This window comes from Oryx dammah, unplaced genomic scaffold (assembly GCF_014754425.2).
Source record: "Oryx dammah isolate SB20612 unplaced genomic scaffold, SCBI_Odam_1.1 HiC_scaffold_1, whole genome shotgun sequence".
Classification (NCBI taxonomy): domain Eukaryota; kingdom Metazoa; phylum Chordata; class Mammalia; order Artiodactyla; family Bovidae; genus Oryx; species Oryx dammah.
This window is the reverse complement of record NW_024070185.1, coordinates 71,171,784-71,185,038: the sequence shown is the minus strand read 5'-3', so window position 1 is coordinate 71,185,038 and position 13,255 is coordinate 71,171,784. Positions and strand designations below refer to the sequence as shown.

Genomic DNA, 13,255 nt, shown 5'->3' with positions numbered 1-13,255 from the left:
GGCGGGTAGGGCAAGGTTGGGTATTTTCACAAGATTGATGGCAGACGACCTGGGTCTCCACTACCTGATGAACTTGGACTGGTCTGGGTCATAGAGGGCCATGAACAACTCTGCATCTTCCCCGATGTTGCAGACAAAGTTCTTGAAGTTCACGAAGAGGCCATAGGTGTGGACGGCACTGAAGATGGACTGGCCCCGCAGATCCAGGTTCTGTAGAATGGACTGAACACAGAGGACAGGAGAGAAAGTCATCTTGGTTTCAGCAAATGGGAAACACTGGCAAAGACACTGGCCTCCAAACCGGGGCCAGATATAATTATTGGGTTAACCGGAAACACTCGTTCAGGTTTTTCTGTAAGGAAGACAGAAAAACACAAACGAACTTTTTGGCCAAGCTAGTACCACCCAAAACAAGCACTTAGTAAGAAAGCAAATGTAAAGAGACAAGTAATCAAGTGAGCAAAATAGAATTATTATTTTAATGAAGGTCTTGTGAAAGGCCTTGAACCCAAATAGTTCAATAAATGCTGTCTAAAGAGCATATATCTAAAGGTTATAACTCATGGTTTTAATGGCTTTGAGAAGTTCTCATATCTCTCACAATGGCTTCTGGGGAAACCTCAAAAGCATAAAATTCATGATTCATTATCATTCTTTGGGAGAATGACTCTCATCGTAAATAAGACTCCATTGGACAGGTCTGTCCTCAGCCACAGTTAGCCATTAGATCCAGAAACACAATGAAATGTCATTACAATTGTACTAAAAAAAATAAAACCTACAAATTAAAGAAAATAAATAGTACTCTTTACTCATTAGAACAGAAAGACTGCGAGAACATACACCAAAACATCAGTATGGTTGGGCAGTCATAAAGTAGGTGACTTTTTTCTTTTTCTGTACCTTTCAAATTTTTATTTATTGTCCAGTTACAATTTTTAAAATCTCTCTAAAACTTCATTTGTAAATATTAATTTCCTTTAGAAATCATAATCTATGGACTAAATTCAAAAGTTTAAACAGTCAAAAGGGTTCTCTCCCACCCAGTTCTACTCAGAGGCATTCATTAATGGTCAATTTCTTGTCTATCACTACAGAGTTAGTCTACAAAGAAGTAAGCACAGATGTATATTCTTTTTTGAAATACATATAACAGTATTTTATACACATGGTTCTTGCATCTTGCTCTTTTCTATGTAATATATATCTTTGCAATCTTTCCAGGTCAGAACATATACCGCTCCCTTGTTCTTTTTGTTATATTTTGCTTCTAAAATGAGAAAATGGATATTTCTTCTCAACAACATTGCCACCTCTGCTGTCAATGACTCCCTTTCCTTCATTAAAAACAAACAAACAGAGCAAAATAACAAAAAAGCAAAAGCAAAAATGGAACCTCCATGGTCAAGGTCTGCACATTTCAGGAAGCTCACCTTCTCCTCTTGGATCTTTTCCTCAATCCTCTTTGAGGCCATTTCATGGGCCTTGAAGAGGGCAATGGTGCTGGTTTCATCTGGGTCCAAAATGTTCCCATTGTCATCCCGCACGACCAGATCCAACCCCAGCATTCTGGAAACAAAGGAGTAGTCAGTTGGTTCTCCTCACCAGCAGACTCTTTTCTGAAGAATCTTCATGGAGGGACAACTGTGGTGGTCCAGTGGTTAAGAATCTGCCTCCCAATGTAGGGGTGACAGGTTTGATCTCTGGTTTGGGAAGATTCCACATAAAGCCTGGGGCAACCAGGCCCAGGCACCACAACTACTGAACCTCACCTCTAGAGCTGCCAAGTGCTGAGCCTACATGCCTAGAGTCACTGCTCTGCAACAAGAGATGACACTACAATGAGAAGCCTGAACACGGCAACTAGAGGGCTGCCCCTACTCGCCACAACTAAAGAAAGCCTGTGTTCAGCTGCAAAGACCCAGCACAGTCATAAATAGAAAATAAGAGTTTTCATGGAAGAACCCAGAGGATTCAGATGAAAGGCTGGGTGCTGGACAAGTTAAGACAAGAACTCACTGAATTTTCTCCTTTCAATTTCAGCCTTCTTTCCAAACAAAAACTAAAAAATTTAGGATAATGCTACCCAAACTTGTAAATAATATGTCAAGTAATCTGGTCCCAAGAACCTCAATGGAAAATGCAAAATGGCACTCATTCTAACCAAAATACTCTAACCAATGCTTCTTTCCCCCTAATCATCTGTAGTTTGCTATGGGAACTTATATGAAAGACAAATGCTCAAATATTGGGGGACTTGTCCTGATTTCCTTAAAAGCACAGGCATGGGGGATAGTACTTCATTCAAGATTATCTTAAAGGAGACCAAGGAAGTAAGTCCTGGCATTGGTATCACAAAATCTATCTCAGAACATGGACTCTGGCGTCAGCTGAACCAAAATTTACATCCTGGTTTTAACACTTGCTAGCAAGGCGATTTAGGGTAATCTACATTTAAAAAACAGCAACAACAATGAAAAAACTATTTATTTGGCTGTGTCGGGTCTTAGCTGCAGAACACAGGCTCTTTTGTTGCAGTGTGCAGCTTTCTCTTTAGTTGTGGCTCGTGAGCTTAGTCCCCCAAGCAGGGACTGAAACCAAGTCCCCCGCACTGGAAGGCAGATTCTTTACCACTGGACCACCGGGGAAGTCCCTGAGTAATCTACTTAATTTTGCAAAGCCCTGGGTTCCTCATCTGTAAAAACACTCTGTCAGGATTACAGGGGAATTTAATGAGATAATGCACATAAAGCACCTAATATCTAGCATATATCATGCTTTCAATGAATGTTAGTTTTGACTGCAGCAACTAGCACAGGAAACCTCTGGCTGTGTTAAGTAAACGTAGCTCTGGGCACTGCATGGCAATAGTAAGGGCCATAGGCTCCCTGCCTGGCACCATCCTACCAAGGCTTTTATGCCCAACACCAAAGCGGAAAAAACTGTTCTTAGTTCTAAGAAGCTGAGGATTGTGGTTGAAACACAATACTGCAATCTGAATTCCCAGAGAGCATTCCTGGCACTAGCAATCTAGGAGTGGGGATGGCCAAGCGGCAAGAAAACTCTGGCATAATAGTGCGAAGCCATGTGCTAAGTCTTTGGGAAGAAAGCAAAAATGCCTAATTTCCCTCTGCCCTGTTTTATGGCTTCTCCATCAACTGATTCAATCTGGCAGGTCCCTTGTCATGGGAGCCAGACCCACAGGCCACCCAGGATCATGAGCGACGGCCCATGTTGGCCTCTCAGAGACTGAATCATGGATGCATCGATGGAGCAGCTTAATTTCTCGAGTTGCTTCCAAGGGCTGAAATAGAAGGCAGGCATGTCCTGCTGTTTGTGGGATGTTACCATCTTATAGCAGAGACCAGGGGCCCCCAGGCTGATGCCACATTGTACCAAGACTCAAAAATACACTGGCAGCATATGTGCCAGGGAGAGCCACTTATTCCCTCTTAGCTGTTTAAGAATCTCCCAGCACTGCTTTCAAATTGTGGTGTTGGAGAAGACTCTTGAAGAGTCCTTTGGACTGCAAGGAGATTAAACCAGTCAATCCGAAAGGAAATCAACCCTGAATATTGGAAGGACTGCTTTATATTAGAACGACTGATGCTGAAACTGAAGCTCCAATACTTTGGCCACCTGATGCGAAGAACTGACTCACTGGAAGAGACCCTGATGCTGGGAAAGACTGAGGGCAGGAGGAGAAAGGGGTGAGAGAGAATGAGATGATTTGATGGCATCATCAACTAAGTGGACATGAATTTTAGCAAACTCCAGGAGACAGTGAAGGATGGGAAAGCCTGGTGTGCTGCAGTCCATGGGGTTGCAGAGTCAGACATGACTTAGCAACTGAATAACAACAACAGAAACGGAAACTAAATGTCAAATAAATCATCACCAAAAACTGAGAAACTAGTCCAGTGTTTTAGAAAGAGCTGGGCAGGAGTGCTGAATTCCAGGTCACAGTCAATTTTGATGAATTAATTCAATCTTTCATTTTCCAAAGGGCAGTAATATCAGGAACCTACATATATGCCGGGGCCAATGAGAAGCTTAATTAAGAGGTTACAGAGGTTATTAAAGACATAATAGAAGCTGAAAACATGCTTTACTATTCTGGCAAATCTGGTTTGCACACAGCATAAACAATAGTCCCACTTAGGGGAAGACAAAGAGAAAGAGAGTGCATGAAGCTACTGATTTTAAATCTACTGTCAGAGTTCTGTGATGGCCTAGAGGGGTGGATGGGAGTAAGGGAGAGGACATATGTATACATATAGACAATTCACTTCATTGTACAGCAGACATTAACACAACAGTGTAAAGCAAATATACTCCAATGAAAAAAAAATGTAAAAAAAGAATCCACTGTTAGAATAAACATAGAGAGGGAAGGAAGGATAAATTAGGAGTCTGGTATTAACATATGTAACTACTATATATAAAATAGATCATCAACAAGGATCTATTGTATAGCACAGAGAACTCTACTAAATATTCTGTAATAATCTGTATGGGAAAAGAATCTGAAAAAGAATAGATACAGGTATAACTAAAGGATAACTAAATCACTTTGCTGTACACCTGAAATTAACACAATATTGTAAATCAACTATACTCCAACATAAAATAAAATTTAAAAAAGAATAAAGATAGAGATTATCTCGGGTCCCAGAAATTGTCAGTTTCTGATGCTCAGACCTTCTGAGTTTGTCTGGCAGTGGAGTTGCTTCCATTCAAACCCCAGATGCCCTGCTCATCTGTCATCTCCTTGAGACCAGAGATCCAGCACAAGGCCTGTGCTGGCTCATGAAGGGCATTGGCAAAGCTTCTTCTACACAATCAAATGTTTCCCAAAGCTGAAAGAAAGCAGTAAGCACTATTCCTTGGTGATTCCAAGATCACAAGCCCTTGGGGAGGTGTGTCCTCTGCCTGAATGTGACTGGGTTTTTCCAAGTTCTCAGTGAGACAGATGTCATCCCTGATTTACCTGTTCCCATGATCAATCTTGGCTGTGACCTTCTTCTTCAGCTCTGCCAGTTCATCTTTGGGGAGGGTGCCAGACAGGATCTGGGACCGCCACTCTATCAGGTTGTACGTCATCTGCTGCAGCTGCTGGAAGAGCGTGACCTTGTTGTTCTAAGGTGAGAAAATGAGGCAGAGGAAAGGACCAAAAAAAAAAATGGTGTGATGAGAGATGAGAACATCTTTTGCCTTGATCCTTTATAAAGTGTTATTTAACCAATTATTCTGCCATATAATGAACTGTGCACTTTGAGGGGACCTCTTTTGGCTCAGTGGTAAACAAATCGCCTGCCAATGCAGGAGGTGTGGGTTCCATCCCTGGGTCAGGAAGATCCCCCGGAGAAGGGAATGGCGACCATAATCCAGTAGTCTTGCCTGCAAAATTTCATGGACAGAGGAGCCTGGTGGGCTACAATCCATGAGGTCACAAAGAATTAGACATGACTGAGCGACTGAATATGCATACACAGAGCAAGCTGTGCACTTTGAGGCGACCTCTTTACATCTTTAGGGATAGCTTTGCCCTGACCCATTCCCACCTCCTCCTCTGCGGCAACTTCAGAAACAGATAACCACTTACAGGATGGACAGGATGGAGGGTTGGTCCTAGCTTATAAGTGTATCTATCATCCACGTGCCTTAAACTTCTGCCCATGTTCCTCCTTTGGTTGAAACCAGCCACTTGGGACTTCCCTGGTGGTGTTAAGAATCTGCCTTTCAATGCAGAGGACATGGATTTGATCCCTGGTTGGGGAACTAAGATCCCACACACTGAGTGAGGGGCAACTAAGCCCAGGTACTGCAGCAAAGACCCAGCACAGCCAAAAATAAAAAGAACAACAAAAACATCCAGCGATTTCCACCATCCTCCAGACACACTAGATCACTCTGTAAGTCTCTTCCCATCTTGGCTCCTACCCACACTCCCGGCTACACTACACTCATCACTATCTCAGAAATCTATGCTCCTTCCACATAAAGCCATGCGTATTCTCCCATGTGCTCCAGACCCTCAGTTACGTGACTCCTCTACCTGGAGCCCCTTTTCTCCTCTTCCCCACCAACCCCCCACGTCTCACTCACACAGCACACCCTTCTCTAACTGCTAATTCTGACATCTACAGGATCTTAGAAGTTTCTTCCTCAAAACCGTAACTCTGACTTGGCTGTCTCTCCCACAAATGCTGGAATCTGCTCCTCTCTCAGCACTCTGCCTGTACCACATTGGCTAATGTCTCTGTCCCCTTCGATGGTAAGAACCTACAGGACAAGGTTAGTTTTGCATCTCTAGGAGCTGGTACAGAGTAGCCATTCAATAAAATGTACCACACCAATGAATTCTGGATGGGAAAAGAACTGTAATTTCAGAGATATGGGATCACTGAAAAGAGACTGTGACCAATTATTATCAAGTCTCCAGAAAATTGTTATACCATCCCGAAAAAATGTTGGACCTGGAATAAATGAAACCATTATTCTGGATGAACTTACCAACCAACTATTTGTGCCTCAATCATTTTAAGAGTCTAGTGTTTGATATTCATAACCATTATACGTTGGTTCTATCCAAAGGATGCATTCATTATATTTAAAAAAGAAAAAAAAACCAGTCAATAAGCATTTACCACATGCTAGAAATAAAGTTCCTGTACATTCTAAAGGAGACGGCAGCAATAAATTTTAGATATATGTAAATATATAAGAATATTAAAATATGAGCATTTAAATAATATACATCAATATCATATGTAATATTTACACTAATTACATGCATATAATATATATATTACATATGTAAACACACACAAGATAATTTCAGAAATGATAAAAAGTACAAGGGGACTCCTCTGGTGGTCCAGTGGCTAAAACCCTGCACTTGCTATGCAGAGGGCCTGGGTTCCATCCCTGGTCAGAGAAATAGATCCCACATACTACAACTAAAGGGTTCACATGTCGCAACAAGACCCAGCACAGCCAAATAAATAAAAATAACTATTAAGAAAAAAAGCCAAAAGGAGGCAGAGCAATATGATACGGCATGCCTGGTGGAAAGAAGCCTCCATAGACAGAATAATCAGGAAACACTGTTTTGTGCTTTCTTTTTGATACACCAATATATGCCACCACCCTCTGTATACTGTGAAACCACATTTTTTTTTATTCATAGGTGGAAAGTCATGATACAATTGGATACCATATACTTCCAGAATTATCAGGAATATTACAATCTCCTATAAAAACAATGCCCCCCCAAAAAAAAAAAAAAGCCGCACACAGAACTGGCTGATGGCTGTCAGGCACGTTCCTTAGTGATGCTCTTCTACACCCATCCCAGGTATCAACAACAATCAAGGCTGAAAATATCCAAGACACTCCTGAACAAAGAGGAAATGCAGGGGCTTCCCTGGAAGTTCAATGGATAAGACTCTGCCTTCCAGCGCACGGGGTGTGGGTTCAATTTCTCGTAGGGAAACTAAGATTCCGAATCCTGCATCCCAAAGGGTGTGGCCAAAAATTTAAAAAAAAAAAAAAAAGAGTACATGTGGAGTAAAGGGTCCTTAACCTAAGAGCGGAGAGTGAAGACAGCAATGGGATTAGAGGTAAGAGCCCTTCAAGAAGTTCAAGGTTCTAGGCAAACAGAGAGGAAAGAGATGAAGAACACATTTATCTCTGATTGCAATACTCTCTGATAATCCCCTGGAGAAGGAAACGGCATCCACTCCGGTATTCTTGCATGAGAAATCGTCAGAGAAGCCTGGTGGGCTGCAGTCCATGGGGCCGCAAAAGAGTCAGACATGACTTAGCATCTAAACAACTACTACTAATACCAACGATCTGAAAGCACAAAACACAAAAGCTGATTAAAATCATGAAACCACCTGCATTTTAGGCTTTTAGCATTTTCTGAATTGTCTCTTCCTCATCAGTCTTTAGAAAAACATAAAGGAAACTTTTTTTTAAATCTCATTTTTGAAAAGAAAAGGTAAAATAACCCTGCTTTTTTATTCATTCATTTCCATATAAAATATTTCCATGTCCTTGTCTTTCAAACTGAGAAACCAAGCCCATAAAATTTTGCCTTTCAAAGCCTCTAGGCAGAAAAGGGTCTTTTATTTCTTGCAAATTATTTGTCTGCTCCTAGTTCCCCCCCCCCAATATTTTCTCATTTTAATTAAGATATTAGGTCTTATAATACAGTAAAGAAAGAGCTCCAAGTCTCCAAGGACTACCTATGAGAGACAGCTCTTTGTGTGGGGTACTTTTTCACAAGTTCTTGGTCTCAATTATATTAGACACTATCCAGGGCAATTTAATTATTGCCTGTCCATATCAGCCTGGTTTGCCCAGAGTTCCCCCCAAGAAGTATGAAGACGGCCATTCTTCTCGCGATCACTGTGCCAAGTTAGTTCTGAATAGACAAGCTGGAACACACCAAAGGATGCAGCCTCCGACTGTAAGAAAATGGATTTTATTACCACATTCCTAAGATTGTTCTAAGAGGATGTCCTGTGCAGGAGCTGGTTCCTGACACTTTATGGATTCCTGGGAAAGCAAGTGAGGACAGGAGAGGGGAAAATCAAGCTCTGTCTGTAAAATCAGGAGTCAAGGACTCAGGCCTCCATCTTTACACCCCCATTAGTGTGCCCTTCCTACTATCTCTAGCCCTACTAATTTCAGTCTTTGTACTAGCGGGCATTCCCTGGTGGCTCAGCAGGCTAAGAATCCACCTGCAATGCAAGAGTCACAGCAGACATGGGTTCAATCCCTGGATCAGGAAGATCCTCTGGAGAAGGCAATGGCAACCCACTCCAGTATTCTTGCCCGGAGAATTCCATGGACCGAGGAGCCTGGGAGGCTTCATACAGTCCAAGGGGTCACAAAGAGTCAGACACAACTGAGTGACTGGGTGTGCACACACACACTGTCACATAATTCAGGAGGGCAAGGAATGTATTTAATAATGTCTTTGCTCCTCCCTGCAAAAGTCAGCACAAGTCTGGACACAGGAGTGAACGAAAAGCAAACTGTGACAGCTCGGACTTAAAATGACACCCTGGTTTCAGTTCAAGGAACTTTTTAAAATTAATTTTTATTGCAGTTGCTTTATAATGCTATGTTACGTTCTGTTGCATAGCAAAGTGAGTCAGTTATACATATACATACATCCCGTTAGGATTTCCTTCCCATTTAGGTCACCGCAGAGCACTGAGTAGAAAGCTCTGACCAACACAGAAGGTTCTCCTTCGTTGTCGAGCTACATAAAATAGGGAAATCTAAATATTCCTCCAACCAGACAGTATAGATACTTCTGCATTTGCTGAAAACTTCTCCCTCTTGGTGATCTTTGAGGTTTCACTTTTTACATTTCTATTCTGGGTATCTTTTTATGATTCTTATGGTTACCTGGGGGTACAGGGAGAAGAGAAGGGATAAACTGGGAGATTGGGACTGACATATAAACACTGCTGCTGCTGCTGCTCAGTCGCTTCAGTTGTGTCTGACTCTGTGCGACCCCATAGACGGCAGCTCCCACCAGGCTCCCCCATCCCTGGGATTCTCCAGGCAAGAACACTGGAGTGGGTTGCCATTTCCTTCTCCAATGCATGAAAGTGAAGAGTGAAAGTGAAGTCGCTCAGTCGTGTCTGACTCTTAGTGACCCCATGGACTGCAGCCTACCAGGCTCCTTAGTCCATGAGATTTTCCAGGGAAGAGTACTGGAGTAGGGTGCCATTGCCTTCTCCCACATAAACACTACTATATATATAATAGATAACTAATAAGGACCTACTGTACAGCACAGAGAATGCTACTCAATGCTGTTATGACCTATATGGGGAAAGAATCTAGAAGTGTGGGTATATGTATATATATAACTGATTCACTTTGCTGTACATCTGAACTAACAACAGTGTAAATCAATTACACAGCTATTCTTACTGTTATTTAGTCACTAAATCGGGTCCAACTATTCAACCCCAGGCTCCTCTGTCCGTGGAATTTCCCAGGCAAGAATACTGAAGCAGGTTGCCTTTTCCTTCTCCATGGGATCTTCGTGACCCAGGGATCAAACCCGTATCTCCTGCAAGGGCAAGCGGCTTCTTTACCACTGAGCCACCTCCAATACAAATCATATATTCAAAAACAAAGAATTTCTGGAGATTAAAATCAAAGTGACAGGCGGAAAAGAAAAACAGCTTTGTCTTCAATAGTAGCAGGAATACAGAAAACATCTGTTGAGTAAATTAGACATTCCGGGGTCATGGAGACAATGGGTGTCAGAAAACCCAGATTCTATTCTCCATCTTCTTTCCCAAAGAATGCAGACCACAGTCCAAAGCCTCTTCTCTGGCCTTCTACTTCATCTCTCCCTCTGCAAAAGAATCAGTATTTCCTCTGCTCACCAACATCTCCTCTTCCATGTAAATGTTCTTTGCTGAAAGTACAGGAACTTACTTAGTTTCTATCTTTAATTTGATGACCAACTTGCTAAGTGACTTTGAGCAAATTATTCCCTCTGGGATATGACCATCCGTAAAATAAGGGGACCAGCACTGAGATCCATTCCCCAGGATAAGCGTCTTGGAGTCTATGGCTGAGATATTAGATTCAATTACTCCTCTAAGCAACTTCCTGATTAACTATATCTGACCATCTCACTCTGATGTATTCACACACTGGGGTACACTGGGGTGGCTCTATATCAAATTGCCCCCATATAATAATAGCCCTTCAAAGTGAATCTCATGTCTTTTCCGAGTATCTGGACCCCGTGGGATCCAGAATGGTATCCAGGTCTCTCTGTGTACTGTACTGTACTGACCCTCAGTTCTGGGAAGACGGGAACCACACCTTCCCACTCAGGCTAGTGCTTTCTCTCTGTCAGACAAGGAGACAGCCTGGCTAGTGAAAGCTCAGTTTTTTAAAGCTCAGTTTTTAAAGAAAAGATTCCAGTAAAAGGCAGTTTTTGCCTCTGGAAGCAATGCAAGAAATCCTAAAAGCCAGGTACCAAAGTCAGAGGAAAACAAAATTGGAAAAATACCCAAAGCACCCCCTCTACCTTCTGGTCATCATCCCACCTCCTCTTGCCTCTCATGAGAGCCACACACTGAAAAAGGGCTTGTGACCCACAGATGCAGAACTCTGACACCAGGACAAAGGTTTCTATAGGAATTTTTTGTTCTTTGGGACTAAGTGATCAGATGTCAGTTTCAACCATGAAGCCAGCTTAAGTACTGAGAAAGTCAATTCCTAGGCAGACTGATATGAAGTCCAGGGTTCGGAGGAGATAGGGGTCTGGAATTTTCAAGGAAGAGGAAAGGACAAAGGCTCTTTTTTTCCTCTATATTCCTTAGTCACACAAAACTTTTTTTTCTTTAAACCCAGAATTGATGATTACACAACAAACAACTCGGTTTAAACTCTGTACAGTCAGCAAAAACAAGACCGGGAGCTGACTGTGGTTCAGATCACGAACTCCTTAGTGCCAAATTCAGACTTAAATTGAAGAAAGTGGGGAAAACCACTAGACCATTCAGGTATAACCTAAATCAAATCCCTTATGATTATACAGTGGAAGTGAGAAATAGATTTAAGGGACTAGATCTGATAGACAGATTGCCTGAAGAACTATGGATGGAGGTTTGTGACACTGTACAGGAGACAGGGATCAGGACCATTCTCATGGAAAAGAAATGCAAAAAAGCAAAATGGCTGTCTGGGGAGGCCTTACAAATAGCTGTAAAAAGAAGAGAAGCGGAAAGGAAAGACATAAGCATCTGAATGCAGAGTTCCAAAGAGTAGCAAGAAGAGATAAGAAAGTCTTCCTCAGCGATCAATGCAGAGAAATAGAGGCAAACGACAAAATGGGAAAGACTAGAGACCTCTTCAAGAAAACTAGAGATACGAAGGGAACATTTCATGCAAAGGTGGGCTCGATAAAGGACAGAAATGGTATGGACCTAACAGAAGCAGAAGATATTAAGAAGAGGTGGCAAGAATACACAGAAGAACTGTACAAAAAAGAGCTTCCTGACCCAGGTAATCACGATGGTGTGATCACTCATCTAGAGCCAGACATCCTGGAATGTGAAGTCAAGTAGACCATAGAAAGCATCACTACGAACAAAGCTAGTGGAGGTAATGGCATTTCAGTTGAGCTATTTCAAATCCTGAAAGATGATGCTGTGAAAGTGCTGCACTCAATATCCCAGCAAATTTGGAAAACTCAGCAGTGGCCACATGACTGGAAAGGGTCAGTATCCATTTCAATCCCAAAGAAAGGCAATGCCGAAGAATGCTCAAGCTACCACACAATTGCACTCATCTCACACGCAAGTAAACTAATGCTCAAAATTCTCCAAGCCAGGCTTCAGCAGTACGTGAAACGTGAACTTCCAGACGTTCAAGCTGGTCTTAGAAAAGGCAGAGGAACCAGAGATCAAACTGCCAACATCCTCTGGATCATGGAAAAAGCAAGAGAGTTCCAGAAAAACATCTATTTCTGTTTTATTGACTATGCCAAAGCCTTTGACTGTGTGAATCACAATAAACTGTGGAAAATCCTGAAAGTGATGGGAATACCAGACCACCTGACCTGCCTCTTGAGAAACCTATATGCAGGTCAGGAAGCAACAGTTGAAACTGGACATGGAACAGCAGACTGGTTTCAAATAGGAAAATGAATACATCAAGTCTGTATATTGTCACTCTGCTTATTTAATTTATATGCAGAGTACATCATGAGAAACGCTGGGCTGGAAGAAACACAAGCTGGAATCAAGATTGCTAGGAGAAATATCAATAACCTCAGATATGAGATGACACCACCCTTATGGCAGAAAGTGAAGAGGAACTAAAAAGCCTCTTGATGAAAGTGAAAGAGGAGAGTGAAAAAGCTGGCTTAAAGCTCAACATTCAGAAAACTAAGACCATGGCATCTGGTCCCATCACTTAATGGGAAATAGATGGACAAACAGTGGCTGACTTTATTTTGGGGGGGGGGGGCTCCAAAATCACTGCAGATGGTGATTGCAGCCATGAAATTAAAAGACGCTTACTCCTTGGAAGGAAAGTTATGACCAACCTAGATAGCATATTGAAAAGCAGAGATATTACTTTGCCAACAAAGGTCCATCTAGTCAAGGCTATGGTTTATCCAGTCGTCACGTATGGATGTGAGAGTTGGACTATAAAGAAAGCTGAGCGCCGAAGAATTGATGCTTTTGAACTG

General features: G+C 42.1%; 1 protein-coding gene across 1 annotated transcript in view; it reads right to left on the bottom strand.

Annotated features, from left to right (window-relative positions):
- DOCK5 (dedicator of cytokinesis 5) overlaps positions 1–13,255 on the bottom strand; it is a 201,612-nt gene that overhangs the window by 135,222 nt on the left and 53,135 nt on the right. The window contains exons 5-7 of the mRNA XM_040243303.1: positions 4,991–5,139; positions 1,434–1,569; positions 65–222 (exon numbers count right to left, since the gene is read on the bottom strand). Coding sequence (XP_040099237.1) covers positions 65–222; positions 1,434–1,569; positions 4,991–5,139 — 443 coding nt within the window. The remainder of the gene's footprint in view (positions 1–64; positions 223–1,433; positions 1,570–4,990; positions 5,140–13,255) is intronic.